Source organism: Schistocerca serialis, chromosome 4 (genome assembly GCF_023864345.2).
Source record: "Schistocerca serialis cubense isolate TAMUIC-IGC-003099 chromosome 4, iqSchSeri2.2, whole genome shotgun sequence".
Lineage (NCBI taxonomy): Eukaryota > Metazoa > Arthropoda > Insecta > Orthoptera > Acrididae > Schistocerca > Schistocerca serialis.
In genome coordinates this window covers 447,852,244-447,868,234 of record NC_064641.1, presented here as the reverse complement: position 1 = coordinate 447,868,234, position 15,991 = coordinate 447,852,244, and the positions used below count along the sequence as shown (strand labels likewise).

At 38.7% G+C, this 15,991-nt stretch overlaps 1 protein-coding gene and 1 long non-coding RNA gene across 3 annotated transcripts in view; one reads left to right on the top strand and one right to left on the bottom strand.

Annotated features, from left to right (window-relative positions):
• The window catches only part of LOC126475082 (exosome complex component CSL4), a 74,600-nt gene extending 70,080 nt beyond the window's left edge, over positions 1–4,520 (top strand). For both annotated transcript variants that reach the window (XM_050102649.1, XM_050102648.1), the window contains 2 exons: positions 2,180–2,261; positions 4,273–4,520. In XM_050102649.1, the coding sequence (XP_049958606.1) occupies positions 2,180–2,261; positions 4,273–4,382 (192 nt within the window). In that variant the 3' untranslated portion in view covers positions 4,383–4,520. The remainder of the gene's footprint in view (positions 1–2,179; positions 2,262–4,272) is intronic.
• LOC126475083 (uncharacterized) lies at positions 2,159–15,420 on the bottom strand. The gene is made up of 3 exons (XR_007586653.1): positions 15,054–15,420; positions 13,417–13,574; positions 2,159–2,283 (listed from the first exon to the last, which is right to left on the bottom strand). It is a non-coding gene; the product is annotated as an uncharacterized LOC126475083 (long non-coding RNA).
• Positions 15,421–15,991: the final 571 nt, after the last annotated feature.

The window sequence follows — 15,991 nt, the reverse complement described above, 5'->3', positions numbered from 1 at the left end:
GTCAGTACTGACCACCTTGGTGCATAGGGCGCACGTCATTTGTGACAAAGAAAGCCTCTCAGATGAATTACACCACCTAAGAGAGGTATTTCGGAAAAACGGGTACAGTGAAACACAGATTGGCAGGGCCTTCAAGAGGAGACAGGCTGACAAAGTTCAGGAAGAGGAAGAGGAAGTTAACAAGAGACTCGCCTTTCTTCCATATTTGGGGCCCACATCAGCCAAAATCGGGAGGCTATTAAGAAAATCTAACATAAATACCGTCTTCCGACCACCGCCGAAGACGAAGGAGCTGCTGGGCTCAGCTAAAGACCCACTCAAACTAAACACACCTGGTATATACAACATTGCCTGCGAATGTGGTGTGCAGTACATTGGTCAAACGCAGCGCTGCATCTCAAAAAGGTGCGAGGAACACATCAGGCATGTTCGACTTGGACAGATAGAGAAATCTGCTATAGCTGAACATAGCATCAAAGAAAACCACACCTTTGACTTCGAAAACACCAGGGTGCTATGCCGAGCCGGGAGCTATTGGGATAGCGTCATTAAAGAATCAATAGAAATACGGGTCCACGAGAACCTTGTGAACAGGGACGAAGGCTATCAACTGAGCGCAGCCTGGAATCCAGCATTAGCCGCAATATGGCAGGAACGCAACAAGAACCGTCCAGCTCACGAGACGCAATCAGAATGCTCTGACGGAGACACGAACGGCGCACCTGCTTCCCCCTCCACCTCGCCCGCCGGCTCCTCTGGACCCAGCCTCCCGCGGCCAGGTGGTGGGGGGCACACCGCAGGTATAAAGGGACCGGCATCCGCAAAGTCTCGGCACTTCGCCAGAAGATGATGAGTATGTCACTCGTCGAAACGTCGCTGTTTGAAGACACCGCCACCCGGCTGGAAGCCCGAGAACTCTTCGCCAAAGTCATTTCAGTTTACTGGGAATTATAGCAGCATTATTCCATTTTGTATGACACGACACATTCAGGGATTTGGCATGTTTTGTCAAAACACATTATTTTCGGGCTCGATGGTTTCATTACTTGCATTCATAGATGGACCACTCCATACATTGAAGTTATCCATATCGAAGAAAAAATAGTTTAATAGTGCTATAACAGAAAGTACTTTTGTAGTCACAATATTCACTCTGGTGCAGAGCACAGCTGTGATAAAACTGAACTGAAATACTCATACAGTGGAAAGTCCAGGACTGACTAACAGCAATATTGTTGAACTGAAATACTATATTGTTGTCTGACAAAGTGTGGGTCCTTTGGCAGTGAACATAAAGAGCAATGACGCTTAAGAAGTGGCTACAAACTGGAACAAATATATAAAAAAGCAATAAAAATAATAAGAGAGAGACATTTTTTCTAATCCCTGGAATTTTAGGGAAAAGCACTTACCGCCAGCCAGCCATACATAAAAGATGCAGTGTTACAGAGTACTCTCACCCTAGTGGCATAGCTGGTGCAGTTGTAACTTAAGATAAAAATAGTATAACAACAATATTTAGTAATTAAATTGCATTTAATTTCTATGAAAATATAACAATTAGTAGCATGGGTTAAATTATTAAAGAATATACAATAACCTTATTACTTAAAGTCAAGTAAATAAATTACATTTAATTTCTTTAACAGCATAAAATTCACAGTTTGTCTGCAATCAAAATCCCTCATTTTATGACAATAATATGTAAATGCTCGCATCACACCCACACCTTGTGGCGGCACATCAGTGTGCCGTGGCACACCAGTTGCGGAACATTGCTCTAACCTCTATTAAGTAACAACATATTTACCGATTTGCAGATGAGGGGTGTACAGAAAACTTGCACTTCTGACGCTCAAGCAAAAAAAATCTTTGATTGAATCCCACAGAAATTCTGTATCCTCACACTGTTTTTGGGACTTGTTATACTTTTTTGTTTTAAATATGTAAATAAACAGTGCCCTATAATAGTTTAAGGAAGTCTGAGAAAAGGGTGATTATGTAAAAATGGTTAGCTGTTAAACTTGTTTCTTAAATAAGCCTGTTTTCCTCTGTTCAATTAATTATAGTGTTCTATTTATGTTTGATATGTTAGTGTAAGACTATTTTATACCTGCATTGCATGTTTGTTATTCTATAGAGTTGAGCACAAGTTTTCCTTGATTAATTACTCCTGCAGCTACCAATGACAGACATTCACTCGTATCAACTGTCAACTGCTGAAAATGAACTTGGAGTTGTGATAGCTCATAGTGAAGCTGGTAAGTACTTCCCACAATACACCTGGAAAAAAAGGACATGCAGAGTGAGTCAGGAGGAAAGGTACATGCTTCGAGGGGCAATAGTATTAGTGATTCTGAACAAAAAAATCGTCATATGAACGTATACCCTATTCCAAATGGTTTCGAGATAGAACACATTTAATATCACTTTTGTACGTTTTTCTTGAATAACTCGAAAACCGCACCCTCCAGCAAAAATGTGTCACAGTACAAAATTAAACTATATTAAATTTCATACAAAAAAGGTCATGTTCATTTTTTTTCTCTAGAACTAATGGTTTGTGCAAAGAGAGCTCGAGAATGTTGAAAAACTCGCACGACGCGCATGCACTGTAGCTTACGTAATTTTTGTAGGCCAATTTGAGGTAGTTTCCCTACTTGATAGACCACGTGTCCCATATCAAACTGTTCGTTTCAACTTGCTACCTCAAGAGGCTACCCCAAATTGGACTACAAAAACTACGTAAGCTATAGGGCATTCACGTCAAGCGAGTTTTTCAACATTCTCGCACTCTCTTCGCACAAACCATTAGTGCTAGAGAAAAAATAAATAGGGCCTTTTTTGTCAGAAATTTAATATAGTTTAATTTTGTACTGTGACACATTTTCACTGGAGGGTCCGGTTTTTGAGTTATTCAAGAAAAACGTACAAAAGTTAATTAAATGTGTTCTATCTCGGAAACCATTCGGAATAGGGCAGACATCCATATGAAGGTTTGAGTTCGGTGAGAAGTTAGGTGCGAAATGCAATACTGAAGATCCAGAAATGACAAATAGTGACCATGAACTCCATATTGAGATATCAAGTGTTCTGTATGATAAAAACTGAATGTTACATTTAGCAAGCTTCTGACCAAGAGAATTCCCTCACCCCTCACCTTCACCCTCACCCTCACCCTCACCCTCTCCCCCTCTGCCATGACTTTTCTGACTTCCTTCTACACTAGAATTACATTGTCATTTCATACCCTACCTTCCATTTTTCTTTGTTTATGAGAGAAAAGCCTATTATTGGCATTCTGTTGCTAATGTTTGTCCCATTAAAATTTACAGCTGTTGCAAGTTTAATTGTTCTGTCTGCCTGCTCTTGTGTGGAAGTTTGTGGGATAATTAAAACACAAACTATAGCCTTGCTTATCAATTATTGAAACTGGGAAATCTAGAACATATCTGGCACAGAGTCTGATGGAATAATCTGTTGTAAAATCTTAAGCTTTTCTGACATTTTAAGCTATTCATTTATTGAGAGAGAGGCATATAGTTGATATTAAATTTTATGGGAAAGCTCTTTAGTTTAAGCAGGAGAGTAAAGTTACTTCAAACTGTGTATTAGATGCTTCTTCTTTGTCTGGTTCTTTCTCTTGCTGAAGAATTAGCTGGAAAGGTTCTGCAAGCTTGAAGCACATACTTTCAAGTCTTGATATCTTTTTTCTTCTTCTTCTTCTTCTCTCTCTCTCTCTTTTTTTTTTTTTTTTTTTTTTTTTATCTAAGTGTGTAACAGTATATGTTATTGTCTGGAGAGCCCTTAAGTTGTCTTCTTAAACAAAACATACCTATCTCCCCCATTGTAGTTCAGCAGGCCTGATCTGTGTCTATGCCAGAAGGATTATAAATTTTTCCATAATGTGCAATTTGGTTTGAGAGTAACTGAGACAGTTTATTGGCTTTTTGGGCAATCTCAAGAAACTAACCAAGTTTATAATATATTGTCAGTAAGTTGAGACATTTTATTCTATGTTGTGGACACATGATTGCTACATTTTGAACAGCATTCAAAAATCCATTGCTCATGATAAATTTGAATACAGGTGTGTTCACTAATGCAGTTAAATAAAATAATTGTAGTCACTGTGGCTGCTGTTGTGGAATTTAGTCTGTGCAATCGCTGTATGTTGATGCAGTTCTATAAATTCATGCAGCGCATTGGTTGCACATAGCATTCCAATATTCAGAAACTGAATTTAATATGTGTTTTCTATATTTGGAACAGGTATTGAGATGGTACCTATCAGCTGGACGCAGATGCAGTGCCCAAAAACTTTTGTAAAGGAATGGAGAAAAGTAGCAAAAGTTGTTCCAGAAGATACAATAGTAGACTGAGACATTACAAAATGTTTTCACTCTTGTTATACCTTCTATGAAGTTTAAACATGACCGTTACTGTTGTGGTCACCAATATGACTGTGTAATATTTTACATTGCTTTGTGTGTAGTTCTAATATACAAATTTTTACTTTTTAAGTACTTTTTTTTGTTGCTTTTCTTTTTTGTCTTTCTCCAGCCCTACTTTTTCCAAATGAGGCAATTAATATTTTGCATATTACCCATTACAAAAATTTCTCTGTGGGAAAGTAACAAAGCCTGTTAACAGTTCTGAAAAGAAAAACAAATGCCAATAGCTCAGTAGTTGTTTGTCACCTGTCACTAATACTTTGGAACATTGCTCATTTCTATAACAGAAAATAAAATTACTGATAAAGTTCTCATTCCATTGAGCTATCTGCACCTGAAATCTCATCTTGAAGAGCGAGGCATGGAACTGAGTGTACTGTTGAACTACCCATTAAACTTAGTAGTAATAGGAGGATAAATGTACCATTTCTGTTCTTGTGTTACTATTTGTCAGTAAATTTTTCATGGCAGCAGTAAAATACACAAACCTAATAACATAATGTTTGGTTGTGCTGTGGTTCTCACTGTCTTGTATTGAATTAAACCAATAGTGGCCAGAATTTGAAGACAAGAGACTGTTGTGTTGATCACTATAAGATATAATTATAAACATCAAACAGGCATTGTTTGATAGCGAAAGAAGTTTTGGATAATTATAAGTAAGTGTTCCAGATAAGCTGCACTTCTGCTGCTGCTAACCAGGAAACAAAAGATGATAGCACCACACCTCTACAGTTTGTAAGCAGATTCTTGTTGTACCTGTGCAACACTACTGTGTTCAACTGTGGTGGTGTTCTTGCGCTTTATGGATAAGTGACTAGATATATACAGGGGGTGGACAAAAATATGGAATACCATAACACATTCCTGTGCCTAACATGCTGTTATAGGAAACCAATTGGCATTCAAAACAACAGAATGGATAAATACAGGTCCTGTATGGGTTTCAAGGGAATCGTATACCATTCCACTTGCAAAATAATAGCAAGTTTAGAAAATAATTATAGAGATGGATAGTAATCGCTCACCCTTCTCTTTTAAGTAGACCACAAATGCTCAGTAATGTTGAGTACTGCTGACTGTGATGGACAGAAGAATTGCAACAATTCATCCTTGTGCTAACAAAACCAGTCCATGACAATGTGAGCTGTGTGAACAGTGGCCCTGTCGTCTTGAAACATCATCTCTGTTGGGGAACAAATATTGTCTCAAGGGCATGAAATACCATTGTATGGTTGCCCAAATCATCACCAACCCATGCATCATGTTCCTTTCTTGGGTCATAAACCCCACCATAAGTTGGAAACTGTATGAAACAAGATTTATCTGACAAAGTGGCTTTCTTCCATTTCTCCAGGGTCCAGGTTTTATGGCTTCAGCCCAAAGGTCCCTGTTACGGGCATTTGCATCACTTACGAGTGGTTTTGGAATTCCAGTGCTCCTTGCAATTCTCTGCTTATGGAGCTCACTTTGTTTTGTTTTGGTGTTGACAGGGTTTATGAGTGTGACCTTCAGTTCTGTAGTGACTTTTGCAGCTGTTGTTTTATTTGTCATCACAATCCTCCTCAATGACAATTTGTCATGACCACTCAACACACACTCATCCACATTGTGACTTATTGGATGATGTTTTTCCGATTTCCCTGTATGTGTTATAAATCAACAATATGATGCCTCTTGAAACATGAAATATTTAGACTGCCTTGGTTACGAAGCACCCACCATACAAGCACCAACAGTTTATGCACGTTAAAATTTACATAGCTCTGAGATAATGCACTCACAACTACATAGAATACTGCTCTGACCACAACTGATGCAATGTGTTGAGGACATTGCACAGGTGCTGTTCATGGCCAAATACAACAGTGCAATCTCCAGGCTTGGCTAGAAAGTGCATTTATATTCAAGCATATATTTTTCATGGTGTTTCTATATTTTTGTCCAATACCTGTATATAAAAATTCATATTCAGAAAATGTGCATTTCAGATCCAGTTTACTTTTGTATATTGAGAGGAAAATGCACTAGAAAAAATTATAAAACTATGAGACAGAATTGTTAGCCAGAACTTACATTCAGGTTGTGAAATTTTGAAACTGCTGATAGGGACATATGGAAACACCTAGATATGTGATACTGCCCCAGATTGTGGAATTAATAGTTCATTCCTGACAGATAAAATGTCTCCTCTGATCCTCACAACAGGCGGGTCCTTCTCATTGTGGGGTCTGAGTGACCTGCTCTTCCTTTTTAACCTTTGCCAATCTATCCCGCTCCCCACTTTTCCCAAGGTAGAAGCTGTTAGTTCCAAAAGCCAAGGTAGTATCATGTATTTTTACATGTGCGTATCAACAGTACTGAATTTTGGCCACTTGATTGAAAGTGATAGCTAGTAATTCTATATCTCAATTTGCTTTTTCTATACGTTTCTTAAACATCTCCAGGCAAAAGCTGGGATGTTTCCTTAAGTACCTTTTCCTAGCTGTGACCAGCATGGCTACTGTTGTCTCTAGTGGTGCAACTGAACAAGTGTCAGACATTAACTTTTTTCCCTTGGTTTCTAGAACTACTATTTTCAGTAATGATGGCAGTGTGCTTAATGTTGCAGAGAATTCTCTCATCACACCCTGAAAACAAAAACACAAGGTGTTTGACATCTAATTGTTGGCAATGCATCATTGTGTGGTACTTCAACACAGGAATTATGATAAGAGAGAAAAATTTGTGTTTTTGCCTTAGATACACTCTTACAGTCCTAGTCCACCAGCTGTGAAAACGGGCCATCTAACCCTTGCTTACATCTGCACTGAATAAGGTAACCCAGAAGTTTGACAGACGAAGAGCTGAGTTAGATGTTCCACACACAATTGTGGTGATCATCATGTAAATCCAGTAACAGATAGTTTTGTTAGTTCAGTCTGAATAAATGGACTAATGCTTTTTGCCAGCATCTTCTCATCTCCCGACCACTTGTGTATCTAAAAGTGAATGATGTTCAAAGCCAGGGAAGATTAAAATCTTCTTGTGCTCCTGTCTTGTGCATAAGGAGAGCATGGTTTGTTTTAGTGGCCTGCGATGATAGCCTTCCAGCAGTATTCAGCAAAATTTATTGAAAATCCAGTGTTGTTTTTGGGAGTCTGATGTCTTCTGATGGAATGACACATATTGTGTGGAACAATATGTTAGAATGGACACTTTCCAGAATTATGAACAGTGGCTGTTGCTATTTTTACTTCAGTAAAAATCAATCTGAATGGTGATAACTTCACATAATTTATGACCAGATCATGCACATCACAAAAAACTCTAAACTAGCACCTCATAAAATGACTTTTACACTGAACCAGAATCAAAGATGTTGTCAAGACAACAGCTAGCTTTGCAGTTCAGTAAAAGCAAGAATGGCCATATAGAGTCATTGAATCATTCGGCTAAACAGTGTTGTAACTAAAAAAGAAAAGCAGCTGTTTCATGCCTATCTATTTGGGCTTTATTGATGCTGGCAGTGTATATGAGGAAAAACATCATTCTGCATATTTTTGTAACAGTTGTTACACAATTCCTTATGTTATTTTTGAAAAAAAAAATTATATTTCAATTTTCCTGGGTGAACAACATTGCATTCATGCAGTTGCAATGTTGCACTGTTGCAGTGCACTCGTTTTTCTGTGTTGCTTGTTGCAGAAATTGAAAGCTTATTTTGAGAAAAGATAACAACATGGGTTAAAATCACATAATGTTTATTGCAATAAAGATCTGCTCAAGCAGCGGTACAAAATACTGAAAAATTTGACACTATTCTCTGTGCTATTACTTTAAACATGTAGTCAGTATTACATTTTCAGTCCTCAATCAATGGGTTTCACCAGACAGACTTGACAAATCCATCATTCACTTGATAGTTGTGGATAGAAATTCTAACATGTGTCAGTTAAATCTTTCTCCTTGTCACTTTTGCTTGGCAAAAGTTTATCACACAAGGTAGGGAAAAATGAAACGTTAGCTGACGGCAGATTTCTTTACCCAGTACCTCTCGGCTTCTTTGCATTGATCTGACCACATCATGGTTGTAGGGTGTTATGACTTTTTCTTCCCTTACAGTAGTAGGGTTGTCATGAAATTTATTGTCAGGTATACTCAGTTATTTTGAATGAGCCTCTATGCAACCCTTGGTCTAGTGCACTAAGATCCTACCCAGTACCTCTCGGCTTCTTTGCATTGATCTGACCACATCATGGTTGTAGGGTGTTATGACTTTTTCTTCCCTTACAGTAGTAGGGTTGTCATGAAATTTATTGTCAGGTATACTCAGTTATTTTGAATGAGCCTCTATGCAACCCTTGGTCTAGTGCACTAAGATCCCTGAAATCCTCTGGTTACACCTTGCAGACTCGAAATCCATTGTCCTTGGCATTGGTAGTTACTTGAATCAGTCATTTTGGTAATACACACAAAAAGATTCTTTGTTCTTCTCTGTAAGGATATAATCCCTATCACATGGTAGGAAAATATGCCACACAATGACGAATTTCCTGTCTAGTGAAATATTTACAGCTGATCAGTTTTGGAAAAGGAAATTTTCTGTCAGTTGTTCTGCCCAAAGCAGTGATCAGACCAGATTATCATATTCTGAAACTCACCATCATTGAACGGATCGAAATGTGCAAGAACATACTTCAGGTTGCATGAAGGTGTGTGTGCTGCGCATGTCCTCACAATGTTTACTTGTCATAACGACATGAAATCAGTGTTATTACCAATATTACATATTGCCACATTGTGAAAACAGTACTGATGTTGATAAAATGCAAAAGAATTGATTCAACTGTGGGCAGAAGAATTGCTACTGAAGATCGTCACACAAAGTCACATTACTTCCTGTTGTTTTGCTTTTCCAGTAGCAGCTGCAAGCGTCTTGTATGCTGCTTCAGCCGTTATGTGGTGAATTGCACTTTCCATTTCAGCTTTTTAAATCATTTGGCAAAATTTTAATAAAAATATTGTCCGACTCTGGCGCGCACAATTTTAATTTAAAATCATTTCTGAAAATATCTCTTTACATGTTTTCACTGATATTTAGTTTAGGAAACTTATTCTGGAAAAGGACATACATTTTGTGCAGGCTCAGAGCTGAATTTAAATACCAACTAACAGTTTTATCCTTCGAGTAGTGGCTCTCTTACTTTGAAAGTGATTCAGTGTGTTTCTTCACCAAAACCTCTGTCATGATCCGTGATTGTGTTTAAGCTGTTCGAATGCTCTTCTTTTTTGTCTTCGAGGGTTGAATTGTTCTTTAATTTGTCAATCAAAATTTGCACTTCGCAAAATGTAATGAGCAAAACATTACATAGTGTCTTTTGACAAATGTGTACGTCTACTGGTTTCTAAAGGTAAATCAAATGTATATCAGTGAACAATGGCAACAAAATGTTTTCTCTTCTGTTGTACATCTCTTCAGATCAGCTACCTCAGTGCACTGTGTAGCCCAAAAATGTGTTTGCTTGTCAAAATCAGGTGCGCAAAATCTCCAAAATGAGCTGCACCTTACTATTTGCTGATAAAACTCTGCAAAATAGGAATTATGTTCAGAACATTGCAGTTTCAATTACATGTCACACTACTATATTAGTGCTCTATAAATATGTAAAATAAGGGAAAGGAAACCAGTCATCTACATCGGACTGACACGTGGAGTACAGAAACACGCAGCAGAAAACAGCGTTCACACTAGCTTTTGAGTCCTACTGTAGTACTTTTCTAGCAATAGTACACACAGTCTCGCAGACACCCAAATACACACTCACATGCCATGACAAGACTATTAATACTTGACTATTGAAAGCAGTTACCTGGGCTGTTAGATGGAAGTGTGGAGGGGTAGGGAAAAACAGGATGAGGTGGTAGTGTGAAAGAGGTCAGTATGTTACAGATGACATAAGGCCATGCAACAAGATAAACAAAGTATACAGCAGGGGCGGCCAAGATTCTGGCTCATGGGACATGCCCTGGCATGAGCGCCATAGCACTCGGCTTCGCTGCACATTTCCCCGCTGCCATGCCATACTGTCTGAACAGGAGAAGGAAACTGTGAACATGCCATATTTAAATAGCAGTGCAGTTGCACTGCATACAACTTGGTTTTATATTTCAGATTTCTCAGCAGCATGGATCACAAACAAAACAAATTTTCAGTACTATTTAATTATTTGGTGCACTGAAGACATAATTTTTGGTCTGGTACAAACTGTCGGCGTACTGGCAGATGCAGACAATTTCACACATTTTTGCACTCAGGTTGCCATGTAGCCTTGACTTATTTAGTTTCATAATCAAAAAAAGGTCTTTCACACAAATAAGTTGATCAAAGCACTTTCGCTACCTCATTATGGAGACATGGAAACTCTACCTGAGGAAAACAATGTAGACATCCTCAACAGTTTTGACATAAATGAATTTGTTGTTAAAATAGGAATTTCCTTGCAGATCAGACAATTACATGTGCACATCACAAGGGCGCTTTCAACTGAAACAGCGAATGGTCTCGAAAATTGATGTAAGATTGGCAGTATCCTCAAAACTTTTAGAAAACTGCTTTTTTAATTCTTCCGAGGCCTCTGTGAATTCTTGAAACCTCGCATTTTCTTTAACAGCAGTGAGCTTAGGGAAGTGGACTGCATTTGTTTAATGTGATTTTCTTTCTGAATGCCTCCTCATCAAATCAGAAAATAATTGTCCCTCACCTTGCAGTGCCTTACTGTGGGCAGTGTGCAGTGAAGTCTGCTCTTAAAATGCAAGATCTGCACTCCATTCCAGATGTTATAATTTTTGTTCCTGACTTCTCTTTCCTACATAAATTCAACAATAGTGAGTTTTATATCGAAAAATTGTTCCAGGTTTGACTCTTGACTTAACCAATGTAGTTTGCAGTAATATATACAGTCTTCATATTCTTCGCTTAACTCCATCGAAAACAGTTGCAACTGACAGTGGAATAATGCTTGCAAATCAGAAATTTAACTATTTATATCACTGATATCTTCACATGCTGCATGCCTGCAAATTTAGGACAAAGTGCTTCTTGATGTACTTGAACATTAGATCCCATCTGTCAATCGTTGCAATTCTTTGCTGTTTTATTGTCAACTAAATTTTTATATTCTTTCTGCATTGTAATATTTTTTCCTAGCAAATTTGCAATACCTGTTGCTTATGCAATTGCATAATATATATTGAGAATTTCATCCCTCTCTTTTGTCTTTCCCATTGTTTTTTTATAAGCTTGTGATGATAGAGTGCTAGATTTCCTCTTTTTGTGCAAACATCCACTGGACCTGTGAAAAATGAACAAATAGTGAAGAGTAAACACTGCTGATATCACAATCCTGCTGAACTGAAGAGAGTTATGCTGACCGAAAAATATCACACTGCATTGCTAAATGAAATGTCACACTGTACCAAGTACTTCCAAGAAGGACCAAGCAACGTTGATATAGGTAGAGCCATGGCATGTACACTTCGCCCGCATGAAGTTTGGCATGCCGTGGCTGGCCCTGTTATAGAGGGCACAATTAAAAAAAAGTAGGGAGGAGGAGGCAGTGGAAGAAACTGAGGGGCAGAAAGGGGAGAGGAGAGAAAGGTGAAGATAAATAGGGAGAAGAGGGGGGAGGGGTTGAAAAGGAGGGAGAGTAGATGGTGTGGGAGCATGCACGGTGGGGGGGGGGGGGGGGGGGGAGCGGGGAGCAAATGATGGGACAAGGCAGTGCATTGTCTGGACAGAGAAGGGAGAAGGGGTAGTATGGACAGAAGAGAGTATGGAAAAGGCAAGGTGAGGCAGTGGGTACAGGTTAGTGGAGGTTTAGGCCAGGGGGATTGAAAGAGTGCAGAATGTGTTGAAGAGGCAATTCCTATCTGCATAGTTCAGAGAAACTTGTGCTGTGAGAGGTTATCCAAATGGCTCATGTAGTGAAGCAGCTGTTGGAACCATTTGTATTGTGGTGTGCAGCTTGGTCAGCAACTGCATGGTCAAATTGGCATTTGCCACAGTTTGGTAGTGGCCATTAATTAGACAGTCAGTTACTTGTCATACCCACATATAATGCTGTGCAGTAATTGTATCATAGCACCCAAGGGGTGCAGGATTGGGGGTTGGAATGGGGATGGACAAGGATGTTTTGTAAGGTGGGGGGAGGTGGGTAGAATATCCCTCATCTCAAGTTACATGGAGCACAGAAACACACAACTGAAAACAGCATTCACACCAGTTTTTGAGCCCAAGCTCTTTTTCTAGCAATAGTTCACATACATGCAAAAACACACACACACACACACACACTCCCAAGGCCACAGCAAGACTAATTTATTGATACTTCATTACTGAAAGCAGTTGCCTGAGCTAATGGAAGTGGGGAGGGAGTAGCAGGAAAGAGGCAGGTCTGTGGACAGATGATTTCCTGCCCACACACGATGAAGAGAGGATAGAGGGTACAGCAAAAAGAGATGTAGGAAGAGGTGAGGGATGACTGAAGGGGGAAGAAAGGGGAGGAGGAAAAGGAGAGAAAGATGAAGAGGGAGAAAGAGTGGGAAGGGAGAGGGGTTGAAAAGGGGGGAGGAGAGGTAGAGGGAAAATGCTCGGATGGGTTACATCTGTTTTTAGTTCAGTCAGTCTTGTCGTGGCCAGAGGAGTAGGTGTTTGGGTGTCTGTGTGATTGTGTGTGTGTGTGAATGTGCATACTATTCCTGGAAAAAGAGCTAGTGCTCGAAAGGTAGTGTGAATGCTGTTGTGTGTTTTTGTGCTCCATGCATTGATCTACTATAGGTGAGTATTTTATATATTGCTCCATCCAAGAATTTCCATTATTGTTATAAAACTCTACAAATATACAACATATACACCTTTTTGGCTACACAAATTATAAAAACATTTTCTCATTTCAAGTAGCAGTTACGGTGTTCCACTCACCCCCTTATGTAGCAGTTTTCCAAGAACAGGACCATTTCCCCTCGATGTGTAAGGGTGTCCACTATCCCCTAGCACCTTGTGTTTATTGTCCTTCCACACACAAATGTTAACTTTGTTTCTTATTCAACCCACAGTGCATTCACTCATAGTGAAGTACACTGCAACAAAGAATTTCACAGTTCAGCAATTATAATTAAAATAATCTGCAGTGGAAACAATAATAAAAATAATTTGCAGTGGAAACAGTTTAATCAGCAGATATATAGTGTCATATACAATGTTATTCCAATTCTAACTCACTTTTGTCAAAAATGTTAGTTACAATTTTGTCTGGGCAAATGGTTCAATTAAATAAACCATTGCTACTACTATTACTATGTCAGGTGATCGGAAAATTTACCATTATTCACTTGTTCTCTAAGTCTCTGGGGGAAAGCTAGAACTTTCCTGAAATATGAAGTTATTTTTCCCAACTAGATTTTCAATTTACATACTGTACAGGGCAACTGGAAAGATTTAGGTTTACTTATCCCTATATGGTTGAATGATGATGATGTCAGTAACTGTGCTATTTCTCCATTGGTGGAAAAAGCTACATTATCCTTGTATCACTTGATGATAGGGCGTACAACTGCAACCCATTGCTCAGAAATTGTGCATCTTCCACACCAAATCAAGCTTGTACATTCTCATACTTCATTGTTCAATTTCCATTAACAAAATAGTCCTTTGTAATCATTTTCTGCACCATTATTTGCAGAAAGACAGCATTTCAGACATATAGGACATACCATTTGATGGAATAATTTCGAAGACTGGATACATCCAGTGACCTTTATTGGCATAAACTGATATGTAAAATTGTTTATCCAAATAATACAATGATGGTGGAATGAACAGATCTCGTAGGTGGTGGTGGTGTGGTCACTTCAGTCCAAAGAATGGTTTTTGCAGTTGTGTGTGTACAAAAGTTGGTCTTCAGACAAGATGTGGTTCACAACTAGTGTTCTCTTACAACACATACAATGTACTGTCCTGTAGTAAATTTCATTGCTGCTCTTATGGCTAAATGTATGTGCATTAGTTCTGGTTTCCTTACCATGAAGAGTATCTTCAAAATATTGCTATATTTACTTTCATTTGCCAGCATTCTGAGGAAAGCCACAGGATTGTGATTAGTACTATCTTACACACAAAGCTGTAGGTCCAAGAACACACAGTTAGGCAGTGTATACAGGAAACTCAATAGTACTGCAGATTGATGGTTTGTCACAGCTGTTGCAATGTGGATATGACAGCACATAAGTAAGTTACCACATCCTTCCAGCAAAAAATATGATTATTAAGTACCAGTAGTTTATTACACTTGTAATGTATTGTTTGGTCATTTCTTTAACATCTAAATGATTTTGATACTTGAAATACTTCTAGTTTCCTCTTTATCATTCACCATGGTTTTCAGTTTATTAAAATGATTGATTATCTGTGTTACATCACAACATTTTGATTTTTAATAACATATTTTAAAACAGTGTAGAATTTCTTATAGTGAAACAAGTCACATAATGTATTGCAGAAAACAAATAAAATAGATTTTTATAGTCCAATAAAATTACTTGTTAGCTGACTATTCACACCTTGTAACTGAGTTCCTACAGTCAAAACTCTTGATGTTGTGCGGAAATTGTATGCTGTTGCAGTTGTGCCATGTTGATGTATGCAGCTGAGACACCTGGAACAAGCAGCATGTAAAAACTGATATTTTAAGCCCTACTCACAGACTGTTTGACTACACTGACTGTAGCAGGAAATATTGTTTTGTCCTGCTTCCTCTTTGAGATAGCTCCAAAGCATTGACTGCTTTCTGGCAACAGGCAGCCACAGCAGACTCTGATGTCTAATACCCTGTGCCTGGCGTGGCAGCAGAACACCCATCGCTATTCATGCAGCAATCAATGCGTTGAGCAAGGGACAGTTGACACACAATGTGGTAATGCTGTAGTGGCACACAACCAATGTTAACTAACAAGAAATTGCTTATTTTCTGCTCTGGCAGAAACAAATATTATAGTATTCATGCATTGTGTCTGTTTCTACTTACAATCAGATGCATATTTTGACATCACACCTATTGCTTTTGTGGTATGTGGTGACTTTTATCTCTGTAGTGCACATTTACATAGGCTGCAACTGCCGACTAGTATTATGCAGAGTACAACATTGCAGTGACAAAGGATAATATACACTAAAAATATGGAACAGCCCACACGTCACGCAACCATAATAGAGCTGCAGCAACACAAAGGCTTTATAAAACTGGTAATGGCATGTTTTGTTTGCCCCCCATGTCCCATGGCTATAGTGGTTTCCACGTGAAAAGTCGGCAACGCAATGCATTCTGTGCATGGAGATTCCTTTCCCCTGTCTCTCTCTCTCTCTCTCTCTCTCTCTCTCTCTCTCTCTCTCTCTCACACACACACACACACACACACACACACACACACACACACACACACACACAGAGAGTAAAATGAATCAAACTGCCCTGTATAAGACAGCTTCAAATTTCTGATTA